The sequence below is a fragment of the Procambarus clarkii genome, chromosome 13 (assembly GCF_040958095.1).
Source record: "Procambarus clarkii isolate CNS0578487 chromosome 13, FALCON_Pclarkii_2.0, whole genome shotgun sequence".
Taxonomy (NCBI): domain Eukaryota; kingdom Metazoa; phylum Arthropoda; class Malacostraca; order Decapoda; family Cambaridae; genus Procambarus; species Procambarus clarkii.
The window spans coordinates 29,385,429-29,401,614 of record NC_091162.1 but is presented as its reverse complement, the minus strand read 5'-3'; the positions used below and the strand labels follow the sequence as shown (position 1 = coordinate 29,401,614).

Below are 16,186 nucleotides of genomic sequence, written 5' to 3'. Positions count from 1 at the left end.
GGAGAAATATTAGTGCATCTGACCCTGAGGGCGGCCGCCACCAGCTGACTGTGCGAATAGCTACATCTTATTGCCTTTACTCACCATCAGAGCTTAGATGTACAGTTATGGTGAATAAAACATGTAAATACTTATTTATAACGTCTGTGTATAGTGAATAAATGCAAAAACAGTATTGTGGGAGGAGAATGAGGGCGAGTGAGGTGTTGTTGAGGGAGGGTGGTGCAATGAGTGGCTGGCTGGTGTGTGGCGGTCACTCCTCATTGCATTTTGACTCACAATACCAAGTGGTTTGTTTTGGTGAGCAAAACATGCAGATACTTATATATAACTTGTGTATATAGTGTAGTAACAGCAAAACTATTTGTTTATTGTTTTATGAACATAATAATTGAATCACTAATATGCACACCATAATTTTGAGTACAGCGATGGTTCACACATTTAATTATATAAATATATCACAATATACACTATTGAATAATATTACTGCAAAAATGCAAAGAAAAAATAAATCAGAGACATTGAAATAATTAGGTAATAATATATTTGTGGCAACTGCCGCCTGACAGCTCGGGCGGAGTAGACCTCGTCTGGCGAAGGCTCTGTCAACGCCCCTTTTTTGCCAGACTTCCTTACCCTATTGCGGCTAAAATATGCCACCTACGATTTTTTTCCCCCGTGATCAGGGAACACAAATGAACACTTTTTTATAAGACGAAAGAATTTTTTTTTTTTTTTATTGCGCCTGTGGGTGTTGAAGCCATTTGGACTCCTAGCGGCCCAAGGGTTAAACAAAAACAAACATAATTTATTTGCATCATTGGAGGCATCCGAGAATGTGCGAGAAGCAGCATGACCCCACTATGTGGTGTTGGCGTTATTCAAATGAGTGCTCGCCATTAAGAGATGAATTGTCGGCGGTCTGGGCGCTCGTTACCCAAAATGCTCACCAATTGAGGCAGTCGTCACTCGAGGTTTTACTGTAGTGTATTGTGATTACTAACAATAACAAACAGCAACTCCCATATGACTCTGTAATATCTCCATTGCTCAAACAATTTGGTATTTGCCATAAGACCTACCATTAATGTATAATGATTCAATGGAAATACAGTAAATAGCACTTGAAATAGAACATTCTCTGTAACTAGCTGACATTGTAATTATAAGGTGTGAAGGATAGATGTAATTGTTAATGTAATAATGAGGTCTGATAAAGACCTTTTGTGCCCTCTGTAATTCTTTTGCGCTATCGCTTACAGGATTAGTATGGGGTGCACAATAAATTTGCCGCCTCTGGCGACAACAATCAATATCCAAGATAAGAACAAGAAATAGCAGTGGTACAATGACTGTGCCCTTGGGTACAGAGCTTTTTATTGCACGTGGACTTGATCTTATTTGACTGACTGTTAGTCTTTGCATTGTTTCACAGAAATTGAAAATCCAATGCCCCACTTTCCCCATTATCCCATTTGATCTCACTTTATTTTAAGGGCTATTTGGAGCATACCTAGAGAGTGTTTCAGGAATTCTACTCCCGAGCTCGGCCTGAGGCTAGGCTCGACTTATGATAACTTGGTCCAACAGGCTGTTGTTTGGAGTGGCCCCACAGGTCCACATATCCACTATAGCATGGTTGGTCTGGCACTTCTTGCAAGAACCTGTCCAAGTGCCTCTTGAATACCTCTGCCTTTGTTCTCCAGTTCATGACTAGGTCTCCACCCCCAGGAAGCAGCCCATAGCAGCTGTCTAACTCCCAGGTACCTAATTTACTGTTAGGTAACAAGGGGGCGGTGTTGAACAGCAGTGGACCCCTGATGTTTAGACAGTACTCTCTGATTATGCCTATGGCACCTCTACTCCTCAATAGTTCTATTCTGTCACTAAGTGGTCACACTTATTAAATGCCTTTGTAAAATCTGTGTATACAATATTTGCATTTTGTTTTTCTTCTAATGTTTCTGTGATTCTATCTTAGTGATTGAGTAGTTGTGAAAGACTGGATCTTCCCGCTCTAAATCCATGTTGACCTGTATTGTGAAGTTCATTGTTTTCCATAAAACTGGAGATTTGATTCCTAATCACTCTTTCAAAAACTTTATTATATATGATATTAGTGCAACTAGTCTATAGTGTTTACCACATCATTGCTACCCCCTCCCCCTTGTGCAGAGGAGCTATATCTGCTGATTTAAGAGTTGCTGGTATCTCCCTTGTATCCAAGCTCTTTCTCCATATTACACTGAGTGCTCGTGCTACTGGTACTTTATATTTTTTTATGAATATAGAGTTCCACGAGTCCAGACCTGGGGCCGAGTGCATGAAAACTTTTTCACTTTCTCTTCAAAAACTTCTGTGTTTGAGTTAATATCAGTTATATTGTCTGGGGTTTGTATGGTATTCATAAGAAGCTGTCCAGATCTTCCACTTTCATGTTGTTTATTGGGTTGCTAAACATAGCCTAATACTGGTCTTCAGGATTTCACCAATTTCTTTGTCATCCTCTGTGAACGAACTTTTGCTTATAAGTATAGGTCCAATACTAGAGGATGTATTTTATTTTAATTTTGCATATGTGATAAATATTGTGGATTTTTCTTTATTTCTTGTATAGCTTTTTGTTCCAGTTCCATTTTCTCAGACTCATATGATCCCTTCAGCGCTTGCTGTTTCTTCTACCACCCTGTTTAGAATTATTTTTCTTTGTTGCAAAATTTGTGCCTACTTAAACATTACTCTGATTTTTGTCCTTCTTTAGTCGAGTTATCTGCGATCTCTTTCTTGAGTGGTCCTCTTTCTGACCCTCCGCAAAGGCACATGCTTCAGACAGACTTTGTATGCTTAAGCAGTCAGTTGGCCTATTCCAGTGTGTGGAAGTTTTGACATTTAAGACATTTTTGACATTTAATTTTCCCATTGGATGGGAATACTGCATGAATACTATATTTCTATCTATGTTGTAGCGTTGCTTATATAAGATAATGAAATATGAGTAAACGAACCTGTGGCTTTCTCCAAGCATGTTATGGTGGTAGCAACCAGAAATTGGCTGTTCCACTGAGACAAAGCAATTAGCCACGGGACTGTCATCCTGGACCTCTGTGCCACACCCTTCATCTGACTCATCATCTGCAAAACAAGACATTTGTTAACAAAAAAGTATAATACCCTGAGTGAAAATAAATAAAAACATGGCTTTAATTTTGTTGAATTAGCTATGTGAATGGAGTTCTTAAACCCTAGCATAACCACACCTTTCCTTACAGTATGGTGTTTTGATTATTGTTCATTCACCAGAACAGAACTGGTGAGCCAGAACGGTGACCTGCAAGAGAACTATGGTAGTGCATGCCAGGACAGTGAGCTGCAAGAGAACTATGGTAGTGCATGCCAGGACAGTGAGCTGCAAGAGAACTATGGTAGTGCATGCCAGGACAGTGAGCTGCAAGAGAACTATGGTAGTGCATGCCAGGACAGTGAGCTGCAAGAGAACTATGGTAGTGCATGCCAGGACAGTGAGCTGCAAGAGAACTATGGTAGTGCATGCCAGGACAGTGAGCTGCAAGAGAACTATGGTAGTGCATGCCAGGACAGTGAGCTGCAAGAGAACTATGGTAATGTGAGCCAGGACAGTGAGCTGCAAGAGAACCATGGTAGTGTGAGTCAGAACAGTGAGCTGCAAGAGAACTATGGTAATGTGAGCCAGGACAGTGAGCTGCAAGAGAACCATGGTAGTGTGAGTCAGAACAGTGAGCTGCAAGAGAACTATGGTAATGTGAGCCAGAACAGTGAGCTGTAAGAGAACTATGGTAATGTGAGCCAGGACAGTGAGCTGTAAGAGAACTATGGTAATGTGTGCCAGGACAGTGAGCTGTAAGAGAACTATGGTAGTGTGTGCCAGGACAGTGAACTGCAAGAGAACTATGGTAGTGTGTGCCAGGACAGTGAGCTGTAAGAGAACTATGGTAATGTGTGCCAGGACAGTGAGCTGTAAGAGAACTATGGTAATGTGTGCCAGGACAGTGAGCTGCAAGAGAACTATGGTAGTGTGTGCCAGGACAGTGAACTGCAAGAGAACTATGGTAGTGTGTGCCAGGACAGTGAGCTGCAAGAGAACTATGGTAATGTGAGTTAGAACAGTGAGCTGGTAGAGAACTATAATACTGTGATTCAGAACAGTGAGTTGCAAGAGAACCATGGTACTGTGAGCCAGAACAGTGAGCTGGAAGAGAGCTATGGCACTGTGAGCCAGAACAGTGAGCTGCAAGAGAACTATGGTAGTGTGAGCCAGAACAGTGAGTTAGGTGATAAATATGGTAATGTCTATTTTATTTATTTATTTATGTATTTATTTATCTATTTATTTATTTATATAGAAGAAGGTACATTGATACCTGCTTCATACCTGCTTGATGGGGTTCTGGGAGTTCTTCTACTCCCCAAGCCCGGCCCGAGGCCAGGCTCAACTTGTGAGAGTTTGGTCCACCAGGCTGTTGCTTGGAGCGACTCACAGGCCCACACACCCACCACAGCCCGGCTGATCCGGAACGTCTCTTAGAAAACAGTACAGTTTTCTCTTGAAGATGTCCATGGTTGTTCCGGCAATATTTCTTATAGTCGCTGGGAGGACGTTGAACAACCATGGACCTCTGATGTTTATACAGTGTTCTTTGATTGTGCCTATGGCACCCCTGCTCTTCACTGGTTCAATCCTGCATTTTCTTCCATATCTTTCACTCCAGTACATTGTTATTTTACTGTGTAGATTTGGTACTTGGCCCTCCAGTATTTTCCACATGTATATTATTTGGTATCTCTCTCGTCTTCTTTCTAGAGAGTACATTATCTTGTCTAAACGTGCCATATATGTTCTCTGTATTCCCTCTATTTCAGCAATCTCTCCTGCTCTGAAGGGGGAAGTGAGTAATGAGCAGTACTTGAGACGGGACAACACAAGTGACTTGAAGAGTACAACCATTGTGATGGGATCCCTGGATTTGAAAGTTCTCGTAATTCATCCTATCATTTTTCTGGCTGGCTCAATATTTGCTGGGTTATGCTCACTAAACGTTAGATCATCGGACATCATTATTCCCAAATCCTTGACATGCTGTTTTCCTACTATGGGCAGATTCGATTGTGTTTTGTACCCTGTATTATGTTTCAGATCCTCAATTTTGCCATACCTGAGTACCTGAAATTTATCACTGTTAAACATCATGTTATTTTCTGCTGCCCAATCGAAAACTTTGTTGATGTCTGCTTGTAATTTTTCAATGTCTTCAGCAGAGGTCATTTTCATGCTGATTTTTGTGTCATCTGCAAAAGATGACACGAAGCTGTGATGTGTATTTTTGTCTATATCTGATATGAGAATAAGGAACAGTAGCGGTGCTAAGGATTGTACCTTGAGGTACAGAGCTTTTAACTGTGCTTGGACTCGATTTTATTTGATTGACTGTTACTCTTTGTGTTCTGTTCGACAAGAAATTGAGTATCCAGCGTCCTACTTTACCAGTTATTCCCATTGACCTCATTTTGTGTGCTATCACTCCATGATCACATTTGTCGAACGCCTTTGCAAAGTCTGTGTATACAACATCTGCATTTTGTTTTTCTTCTAGAGCTTCTGTGATTCTGTCATAGTGGTTGAGTAACTGTGACAGACAGGGATCTGCCCGCTCTAAATCCATGTTGTCCTGGATTGTGTAGCTCACTATTTGTGTTTGGGTTTGTGAGAGTAAATAACATGCGTGTTTTTACATTCTTGCAAAGCCCCTAACATGCACAGCATTTCAGGCAGGTCCTTAATCTAACAGATAAGATTATTAATAGGTACATTGTAGCAAAATTTGAAAATTATTAATAGGCACATTGTAGCAAAATTTGAAGATTATCAATGGGTACATTCAAGCAAAATTTGAAGATTATTAATAGGTACATTGTAGCAACATTAAAGTTCAACATTATGTTGAACTTTATAACTACGATATAAATTGATGGCAATGATTACACTGGTGAAGTTGCATGCAATAAATACTAATATTGGGGAAGTGGGTAGCACAAGATACAGTGTGAGTTTGAAGCAGGAGGTAAAACTATGAGGATGAAATTAAGTACTTTTTGGTTTTACTTTAGAATAAGGCATAGGTTGGACAAGTTTTTAATTCATTAGGGTGTGAGTTCTCTACACTAGGTCCCTTTCTGGGGGGGAGCCCCTTTGGCTCCCCAGAGCTATCCAGGCTGATAGGGGTAGTCCTAACTTTTGGCATCAGTCAACGTGGGTGGAGTTCTAGGCCTACTGGGGATCACGGCCAGAACCTGGCCCCCTCAGAGAGGCATGAGGAGCAATGGCCTACTAAAAATGCACATGTGATTTTGGAGCATTCTATATCTGCCATCGACTGGCACAGGCACCCAGGCAGGTATGCACCCCAAAACATACGTTGGTGAAACCAACGAAAATAATGAAACAAGTGTACAGAACTCCTCAAGGGAAAATGAGCAAACAAGCATGACGTCACACGAGCCGCACCGCACATCTGCGCAGCTCCCCCTCCCCCGGGAGGAGGAAGGGGAAGCCCCAGACCCCTCGCCGGCACTCAACACCTCAGTTCCTCGGTTGATGGGATAAGGCTTGGTCGTAGTGGCTCCAGCTCCAGATTCTCTTTGTGCTGTGCCTGGGTTCAGTACTTCTCTTTTGTGGTGTGCGAACTGAGAGAATTATTCCATGGTACTCGGGCTGCATGTGCTTAGGGCTCCCTTCCCTAAGTGCCCTGTAAGTACCGCCAAGGGGCTTGGGGTTACCTTCCACAAGTTAAATGAACAAAACCCACAAGAGCCGTGACGAGGATTCAAACCTGCGTCTGAGAGCATCCCAGACGCTGCCTTAATCGACTGAGCTACAACATGGTCAAAAGGAGTTGAAACCGAAGGTCTACTGAACTTACTGGATCCTGCAGCCTCTCCGAGGCACAAACTAGGGATTTTACACAACTCCCCCCATGCACTCGAGCTATGTCAATAGGCCTTTCTCCCTCTTCGCCCTTACTTCATTACACACAGAAATCGCAATTGCGTGATGCATCAAAGTTCCACAAGTTACCATGGGTCTACCTCTGTTGGTCTTTCGCTGCTTGGCGATTGACCGCCCCAAGTGTTTTGGGGGGTTATGCTCCTGTTTGCCTTGGGGTTAAGTGGTAGTTTTGCACTGTGTAGCTAGTTTTCATCTATAACAGCAGCCGGGTACTGTGTAGCTAGTTTTCATTTATAACAGCAGCCGGCTCTGTTCCCTTTGGGTACGCTGTCCTCTTGTGAGGTTTTTCTTTTCTTTTCTTTTTGTTTTTGTCCTGGCGGGGGGGGAGGGGGTCTGCCTTGGTGTCCCTCACCAAGTGTCCCGAAGTGAAGGCACCAAGTTTTTGTGTGTAATGAAGTAAGAGCGAAGAGGTAGAATGGCCTATTGACATAGCTCGAGTGCATTGGGGAATTGTGTAAAATCCTGGTTTGTGTCTCGGAGAGGCTGCAGGATCCAAGTAAATTCAGTAGAATTTCTGGTTGCAATTCTTATACCATGTCGTAGCTCATTCGATTAAGGCAGCGTCTGGGATGCTCTTGGACGTAGGTTCGAATCCTCGTCACGGCCCTTGTGGATTTGTTCATTTGATGCATCACGCAATTGTGATTTGTGTGTAACCAAGGTCCCTCCCCTTGGTGTCCCAAATAGAACCAGTGAAGAGCAGAGGTGCCATAGGCACCATCAGAGAACACTGTATAAACATCAGAGGTCCGCGGTTGTTCAACATCCTCCCAGCGACTATAAGAAATATTGGTGGAACAACTGTGGACATCTTCAAGAGAAAACTGTACTGTTTTCTATGAGAAGTTCCGGATCAACTGGGCTGTGGTGGGTATGTGGGCCTGCGGGCCGCTCCAAGCAACAGCCTGGTGGACCAAACTCTCACAAGTCGAGCCTGGCCTCGGGCCAGGCTTGGGGAGTAGAAGAACTCCCAGAACCCCATCAAGCAGGTATCAAGCAGGTTACCTCATAAACATTCCTGGGCCTAATCGAGCCTGTGTTGCTTTGGGTCGGCGGCTGCAGCCTGTCTTGACTTCGAGTTGAGGTGTGGAGCATCAACCACCTCCCAGGAACGTCCCCTTCTTTCCTTAGTCTTTGGTGAAGTAGCTACAGGGAGCCGTAGGGGCTCCCACCAGAAAACCAGCGTTGAATGTAATGAAACGCCATTTTCTGGGAGAGTCCTGGAGACTCCCCTGGCAACCCCCCCCCCCCCGCATCCTCCCTCTGGTTGGCATTTTTTGCGTATTTTGATATCCAGCCTTGGAACTGAGGTGTGGATTGCTGGCATGAGGGTCTTGGGGCTCCCCCTTCCTCCTCTTGTGAAGGGGAAAGCTGTGCTGACGTGCGGCTCGTGTGATGTCATGCTTGTTTGCTCATTTTCCCTTGGGGAGTTCTGTCCACTTGTTTCGTTATTTTCGTTGGTTTCACCAGAATAGGGGTTTGTTTTGGGGCGCTTACCTTTCTGGGTGCCTGTCCCGCTCAATGGCAGATATAGAATGCTCCAAAATCACATGTCCATTTCTATAGTCCATTGCTCCTCATGCCTCTCTGAGGGGGCCAGGTTCTGGCCGTGGCCCCCAATAGGCCTAGAATTTCACCCACATTGAGTGATGCCAAAAGTTAGGACTATCCCTGTCATCCTGGATAGCTCCGAGGAGCCTCTGGGACTCACTCAGAAAACGGCGTTTCATTACATTCAACGCTGGTTTTATTTGTACTGAGTATTTGCACAGATTTAGCTTGAATCCGGAGATATCAAAGATATATTTATTACTGGTGTGGTGATTATGGGTTCTATTACATTTGACAAGGAAGAGTTACAGATCAGGATTAGCATTTAGGAACAAGATTTTGTATATTTAAACAGCACATGAGAATGTGTGGAGTGAGTGTATGTTTAGCATTCTTAGGGATTTAAACAGAGAGGCTGTGTGTTGTTTGAAGACAGAGTTTGTTTTTGCTCTGATAGCAGATTTTTGCTGGATAATGATGGGCTTGAGATAATTTGCAGTGGATGAGCCCTTTGCACAGATACCATTTATAAGATAGGGATATATTAGCACATAGCATTGTGAGAGGAGAGCAGAGTTTGGAACATAATATCTGATTTTAGAGACTATCCCAACCGTTTTTGAGATTTTATTTTGCTATATGTTGTTATCTTGAGGTTATCTTGAGATGATTTCGGGGCTTTAGTGTCCCCGCGGCCCGGTCCTCGACCAGGCCTCCACCCCCAGGAAGCAGCCCTGTGACAGCTGACTAACACCCAGGTACCTATTTACTGCTAGGTAACAGGGGCATTCAGGGTGAAAGAAACTTTTGCCCATCTGTTTCTGCCTCGTGCGGGAATCGAACCCGCGCCACAGAATTACGAGTCCTGCGCGCTATCCACCAGGCTACGAGACCCCTTTGTGGAGACTAAAGTTTATTTTCTTGTCCATGTATACGCTAAGGAACTATCCAAAATTTTTATTGCTATTAACATTGTCTATCAAATGTTGAATTTGATTTGATGAATTACTTCCAAGTACAATGTAGTAAGTCTATGTTTAGGTTGAGTTTGTTGGTTGATATCCATGGGTGGACCTTTTTGAATTCGTTATTTACAATATTAATTAGTGTGTGTGGTTTGAGGTCAATATAAGCCAGAACAGTGTACTGGGAGAATAGCAAGCTGAGCGAGAGAGAGCAATAATAGAGTGAGATAGGAGAGAACTATAGGAGTGTGAGAAAGAACTATGAGCTGAGAGAACTATGAGTGGGTGTGAGGGAGAACATTGACCTGAGAGATAACTATAGTATACCTGGAGTGTAAAGGAGAATAATGAGCTAAGAGAGAACAATGAGCATCTGGCTGGCATCTGCATCAGCCAGAACAATGAGATGTGAAAGAACTGTGGTAGATTGATGAAAAACAGTGAGCTACATGAGAATTTTGGTAGAGTCAGAACAATGAGATGGGAGAGAACTATGGTAGTGTCAGCCAGAACAGTGAACTGTGAGAGATCAAGAGGAGAACAGTAATCTGTGAGATAATTATTGTACTGTGAGAGAGAGAACAGTGACCTGCTTGAGAACTATGGTAGTGCAAGGGAGTATAGTGAGCTGGCAGAGAACAACAATAACTACTATTGATATATAAATGAGTTGTTACATTCTTGTACAGCCACTAGCACACTTAACATTTTGGGCAGGTTCTTAATTCTAATTTTCTCCCAGAATACGACCCACCAAATCGTTTAACAACCAGGTACCCATTGGGGTTTGTAATTACCTAAGTGTAATTACCTAAGTGTAGTTACAGGATGAGAGCTACGCTCGTGGTGTCCCGTCTTCCCAGCACCCTGTCATATAACGCTTTGAAATTACTGACGGTTTTGGCCTCCACCACTTTCTCACCTAACTTGTTCCAACCGTCTACCACTCTGTTTGCGAAAGTGAATATTCTTATATTTCTTCTGCATCTGTGTTTAGCTAGTTTAAATCTATGAACTCTTCTTCTTGAAGTTCCAGGTCTCAGGAAATCTTCCCTATCAATTTTATCAATTCCTGTTACTATTTTGTACATAGTGATCATATCACCTTTTTTTTCTTCTGTCTTTTAATTTTGGCATATTTAATGCCTCTAACCTCTCCTCGTAGCTCTTGCCCTTCAGTTCTGGGAGCCCCTTAGGAGCATGTCTTTGCACCTTTTCCAGTTTGTTAATGTGCTTCTTAAGATATGGGCACCACAAAATCGCTGCATAGTCTAGCTTTGGCCTAACAAATGTCGCGAACAATTTCTTTAGTATATCCCCATCCATGTATTTAAAAGCAATTCTGAAGTTAGAAAGTGTGGCATAGGCTCCTCGCACAACTTTCTTTATGTGGTCCTCAGGTAATAGTTTTCTATCTAGCACCACCACTAGATTTCGTTCTTTATCAGAATTCTTTAAGGATTTCTCACATAATTTATAGGTTGTGAGGGGGTCTATGTTCTCCTATTCCACATTCCATAACATGGCATTTATTAAATTAAATTCCATTTACCAAGTGGTGCTCCATATACTTATTTTGTCCAGGTCATCTTGAAGGGCATGACAATCATCTAAGTTTCTTATCCTTCCTATTATCTTAGCATCATCAGCAAACATGTTCATATAATTCTGTATACCAACTGGTAGATCATTTATGTACACAATAAACATCACTGGTGCCAAAACTCAACCCTGTGGTACTCCACTTATGACATTTCTCCAGTCCGATACATTGCCTCTGATTACTGCCCTCATTTTTCTATCAGTCAGAAAATTTTTCATCCATGTTAGAAGCTTACCTGTCACCCCTCCAATATTTTCTAATTTCCAGAACAACCTCTTATGTGGAACTCTGCCGAAAGCCTTTTTTAGGTCCAGATAAATGCAGTCAACCCAACCATCTCTTTCCTGTAAAATCTCTGTAGCTCGATCATAGAAACTGAGTAAATTCGATACACAGGATCTTCCAGATCGAAATTCATACTGTCTGTCTAATATTATATTATTTCTCTCCAGGTGTTCTACCCATTTAGTTTTGATTAGTTTTTCCAATACTTTCACTATTACACTTGTCAATGATACAGGTCTATAATTGAGGGGGTCTTCCCTGCAGCCACTTTTGTAGATTGGAACTATGTTAGCCTGTTTCCACACGTCTGCTACAATTCCTGTACACAGGGATGCCTGATAGATCAGGTGAAGTGGAATGCTGAGCTGAGATGCACATTCTCTCAGAACCCATGATGAAACTACATCTGGACCAACTGCTTTATTCTTACTTAGCTCCTTTAGCATATTTTCCACTTCATCTCTAGACACCTCTATACGCTCTATGTTGTTCTCTGGAATTCTTATTGTGTCTGCTTCTCTGAAGATCTCATTTTGTACAAACACACTTTGGAATTTTTCATTTAATGTATAACACATTTCCTTTTCATTTTCCATGTATCTGTCCCCCATTTTCAACCTCTGAATATTGTCCTTTACCTGCAGCTTACTTTTAATGAATTTATAGAAAAGGCCTGGATCTGATTTACATTTGTCTACTATACCGTTCTCAAAGTTCCTCTCTGCCTCTCTCCTTACTGATGTGTACTTGTTTCTTGCATCTTTGTATCCCTGGTATGATTGGGGGTTTGGCCTCTTTCTATAATGATTCCATGCTTGTGTCTTTTGATCTCTGACTCTCTCGCAATTTCTGTTGAACCAACCCTGTTTTCTAGGTTTGCATGTTTGTTTTGGTATGAATGTTTGTGTGCCTTTATCATATATTGTGCAAAATTTGGCATACATCTCATTTACTTCCTTGCCTAGCAACAAGTCTGTCCAATTATACCCAAGAAAAAAATTTCTAAGTTCCCCATAGCGTCCTCTCTTGAAATCGAGTTTAACAACTGTTTCACTGTCTCCATTCTCTACTAGATTATATTGCATAGTGTATTTAGTGTCCAAGAGGACATGATCACTCTTTCCCAAGGGAGGAAGGTACTGGATGTTAAATACCTCTTTTTCTTTCCTGGTGAATACTAAATCCAGTACTGATGGAACATCCCCTTCCCTCATTCTTGTGGCCTGCTTGACGTGTTGATACATGAATGTCTCCAAGATGAGGTTTACAAATCTGCCTCTCCAAATGTCTTCTGTTTTTGCCTTGAAGGTCCCCCAGTCTATTGCCATGAAGTTGAAGTCCCCCCAGTACCAACAATTGGGATTTATCTTTGTCAGCTCTTACCATAATCTCTCTCATGACCATTATGAGGCCCTCTCGTTTGTCATCCAGTTCTTCCTTTGTCCATGTGTTGCTTGCTGGTGGGCTGAAGGCATTTAAAATTATCAGCTTATCTTGATTCAAGACCTGCAATGCCATTATGTCAATATCACGAGGGTTTTCAAACATTAATTCTCTTACCTTTAGGTGTTCTTTCACCAGCACAGCCTCTTCTCCCCCCTTTCTAGTTTTCCTGTCACGTCTCCAAACTGAGTAACCCTTTGGGAATACAACCTCATTTAAAATATTTTTTTCAAGTTTTGTCTCTGTTAATGCGACAATATCTGGGACTTTGAGCTTGATTATATCCTTCAACTCCAATATTTTCGATCTCACTCCATCTATGTTGGTGTATATTATTTTCAGGAACATGTTCCTTTTCCCTTTGTTCTTTACACCCCTTTCCTTTAATGATTTTGTTGCTTTGTCTTTATGTACCATTTCATAAGATTTCCAGTCCCTGACACTTTGTAGAAAAAAAAAATTCTTTCTTCTTTATTTCTATCCCCATTTAGACGTTTCACTTCAATGAGGTTCATTTTCAGCTTTTCTCTGTCCTCCTTTGAGAGGTTTTGTCTTATTGACCACAGTTTGCCATCTTCGTCACATTGCAATTTTCTGGCATGCCAAAGCACTTCTGTCATATACTTCACTCCATTACACGTCACCCCTTAACCACTTAACTGCACCAACCAAGTATTCTCGGCCGGCGGGAAACTGCGCAAACCGAGAAAACTCTTTTTGATTTTTCGGTACCAATTCTAAATGTGTTTTAGGTTGATTGTGTTCGAAATGAACTCTTAGGACCTCCAGTGAGAGGCAGCCATCTTGAAAATAATTCCCAGAATGCCCTAGGGCTGCTGGATGGGTTAGTACTGAATGAGCAACAATGGGAGGCGCATGCGCCTTCGGCTCCCAAACACCTGTCCGGCGGTGTTGAAAGATAATGCTCTGACGGTGAAATTCAAACCTTATTGTTTGAAGAACATAAGGGTCATAATATTGGTGAAGCTAGGCGCAGTAAGAACCTAATACAAAGGTCAAATGCAAGTAATACAGCACCTATGAGGACGATACAGCGAGCGTATCCAGTTGTAGCTCTGAGCATCACCCTTGCAATCCTATGCTATCTACAATTTATTTAGATAATACATAGATGAATCATTTTCTGCATTCAGTTTTTATGCATCTGATACAAGTAGCACAGTGTTAGCGTTTTCCATTGATATTTTCAAGAATACCTGAATCTCTTCCTAACTGACGGACACTCTTTGAGGCTAGCTAAATCTCTTTCTGACTGACAGACACTCTTGAGGTAAGCTGAATCTCTTCCTGTGTGGGACCATACAAAGCGATCTTTTCAAGACTCCCTTACAAATTGATCTTTTCCTATAATCTTTTCAATACTTATGCTTTACAAGCTTGGCTACATACAACCTACAAGTACTAAAGCCAAGGGTGAACATGAGTGCATTATTTGCAAGCACACAGAATGAAGAAATAGGAAGCGAAAATTTATCTGTACTATACCTGGTGCACTGAGAGCGAAATCGCACTGTGTACCATGGTCTACTAAAACTGAACATGTAATTTTATTGAATTTTTAACAGGTAATATTGCGACAATAAACATTTATTGTGGACACATTACTGACACATGTATGACAGTTCCATGGAACATAATGAACGTTCTACTGTATACATATTGTAAAGGACACAAATACAGGCTGTATGCATCATATACGATAAAAAAACAAATAAAACTGCATTGGAAATACATAAAACAAATAATTTCAAATATATTTGTGGCCACACCCGGTGCTTGAATGGCCCGCGCGAACGTATCTGGGCGATTCACGCACGGGCGACCAGGTCCTGATGACGTCACAGCGCACCTTGTCCACGTCCCCACAGCCAAAGTAAGTGGAATTTGGTATTTATTTTTACATAGACATGTTCAGGGAAGGGAATTTATCATTTTACGAAGAAAAAAGAATTTTGGGGAACACTTTATTTCATGTGCACCAGGGGAATTTCACAATAAACTCGGCACAGCAAGGTAGTTAAGGGGCGATTCTTGTCTTTCTCATATTTACCTATCCTCTTAAAATCACTGACATGCTCCTTTCAATTTAGGCCTTCTGCTAATCCTACTATTTTTTCTATGATTTTCATCTCTTCTGCTGCTCGGTCCACCCTAGATGAAATTTCCTTCTCTACACATCCAAAAAACCAGCGTTGAATGTAATGAAACGCCATTTTCTGGGTGAGACCCGGAGGCTCCCCGGAGCTTTACCAGCTGATATGCTAATGTCAGACTTTGGCATCAGTCATGTGTATGGAGTTCTAGGGCCTACCGGGGACCACGGCTAGAACCTGGCCCCCTCAGAGAGGCAAGGGGAGCAATGGCCTATAGAAACCCCCGTGTGGTTGGAAGCATTCTATGTCTGCCATCGACCGGGTCAAGCATCCAGAAAGGTAAGCATTCCAAAACAAACCCCTATTCTGGTGAAAATTGCTACCTAAGCCGAACTAGTGGATAGAACTCTTCAACAGAAAACAAGGAAACTAGTATGGCGTCATACGTCACCACGCCGCTGTCTGCGCAGCTCCCCCCTCCCCGGGAGGGGGAAGGGGGAGCCGTGGACCTCCCACGCCGGCTATCCACCCATCAGTTCTGAGGCTGGATGTCAAAACACGCGAAAAACCGCCGACCGGGAGGGAGGGAGAGTTGCCGGGGAGCCTCCGGGTCTCACCCAGAAAATGGCGTTTCATTACATTCAACGCTGGTTTTCTGGGGGGAGCCCCGTCGGCTCCCCGGAGCTAACTACAGTACCTAAAGAGGAAGGTCAAAGGGACAGAACCGGGAGGCGGACACCACGCACTCCCCAAGGAGGCGAGACAACCAGCAGCAAACGCCAACCCAAGGCGCCACAGCCCCGAAAAGTCCCAGGAACAACACGAGAACAACGAGCAGCAAGGCCCCTGCACGATGATGCTAGGCAAGGAAGTGAATGAGATGTATGGCAAGTTTTGTGAAATATATGATAAAGGCACAAAAAAATTTATACCAAAACAGAGATGTAGAACTAGGAAACAGGATTGGTTCAATAGAAATTGCGAGAGGGCTAGAGACCGAAAGACACAAAAATGGAATCAATACAGGAAGAGGCCGAACCCCCAAACATACCAGCGATACAAAGATGCGAGAAACAACTACACGGCAGTGAGGAGAGAGGCAGAAAGAAATTTTGAAAAAGGGATTGCGGACAAATGTAAAACAGAACCAGGTCTATTCTATAAATTCATAAACAACAAATTG

At 42.5% G+C, this 16,186-nt stretch overlaps 1 protein-coding gene across 1 annotated transcript in view; it reads right to left on the bottom strand.

Annotated features, from left to right (window-relative positions):
• LOC123757291 (transforming growth factor beta receptor type 3) overlaps positions 1-16,186 on the bottom strand; it is a 720,483-nt gene that overhangs the window by 234,118 nt on the left and 470,179 nt on the right. The window contains 1 exon segment of the mRNA XM_045740847.2: positions 3,009-3,135. Coding sequence (XP_045596803.2) covers positions 3,009-3,135 — 127 coding nt within the window.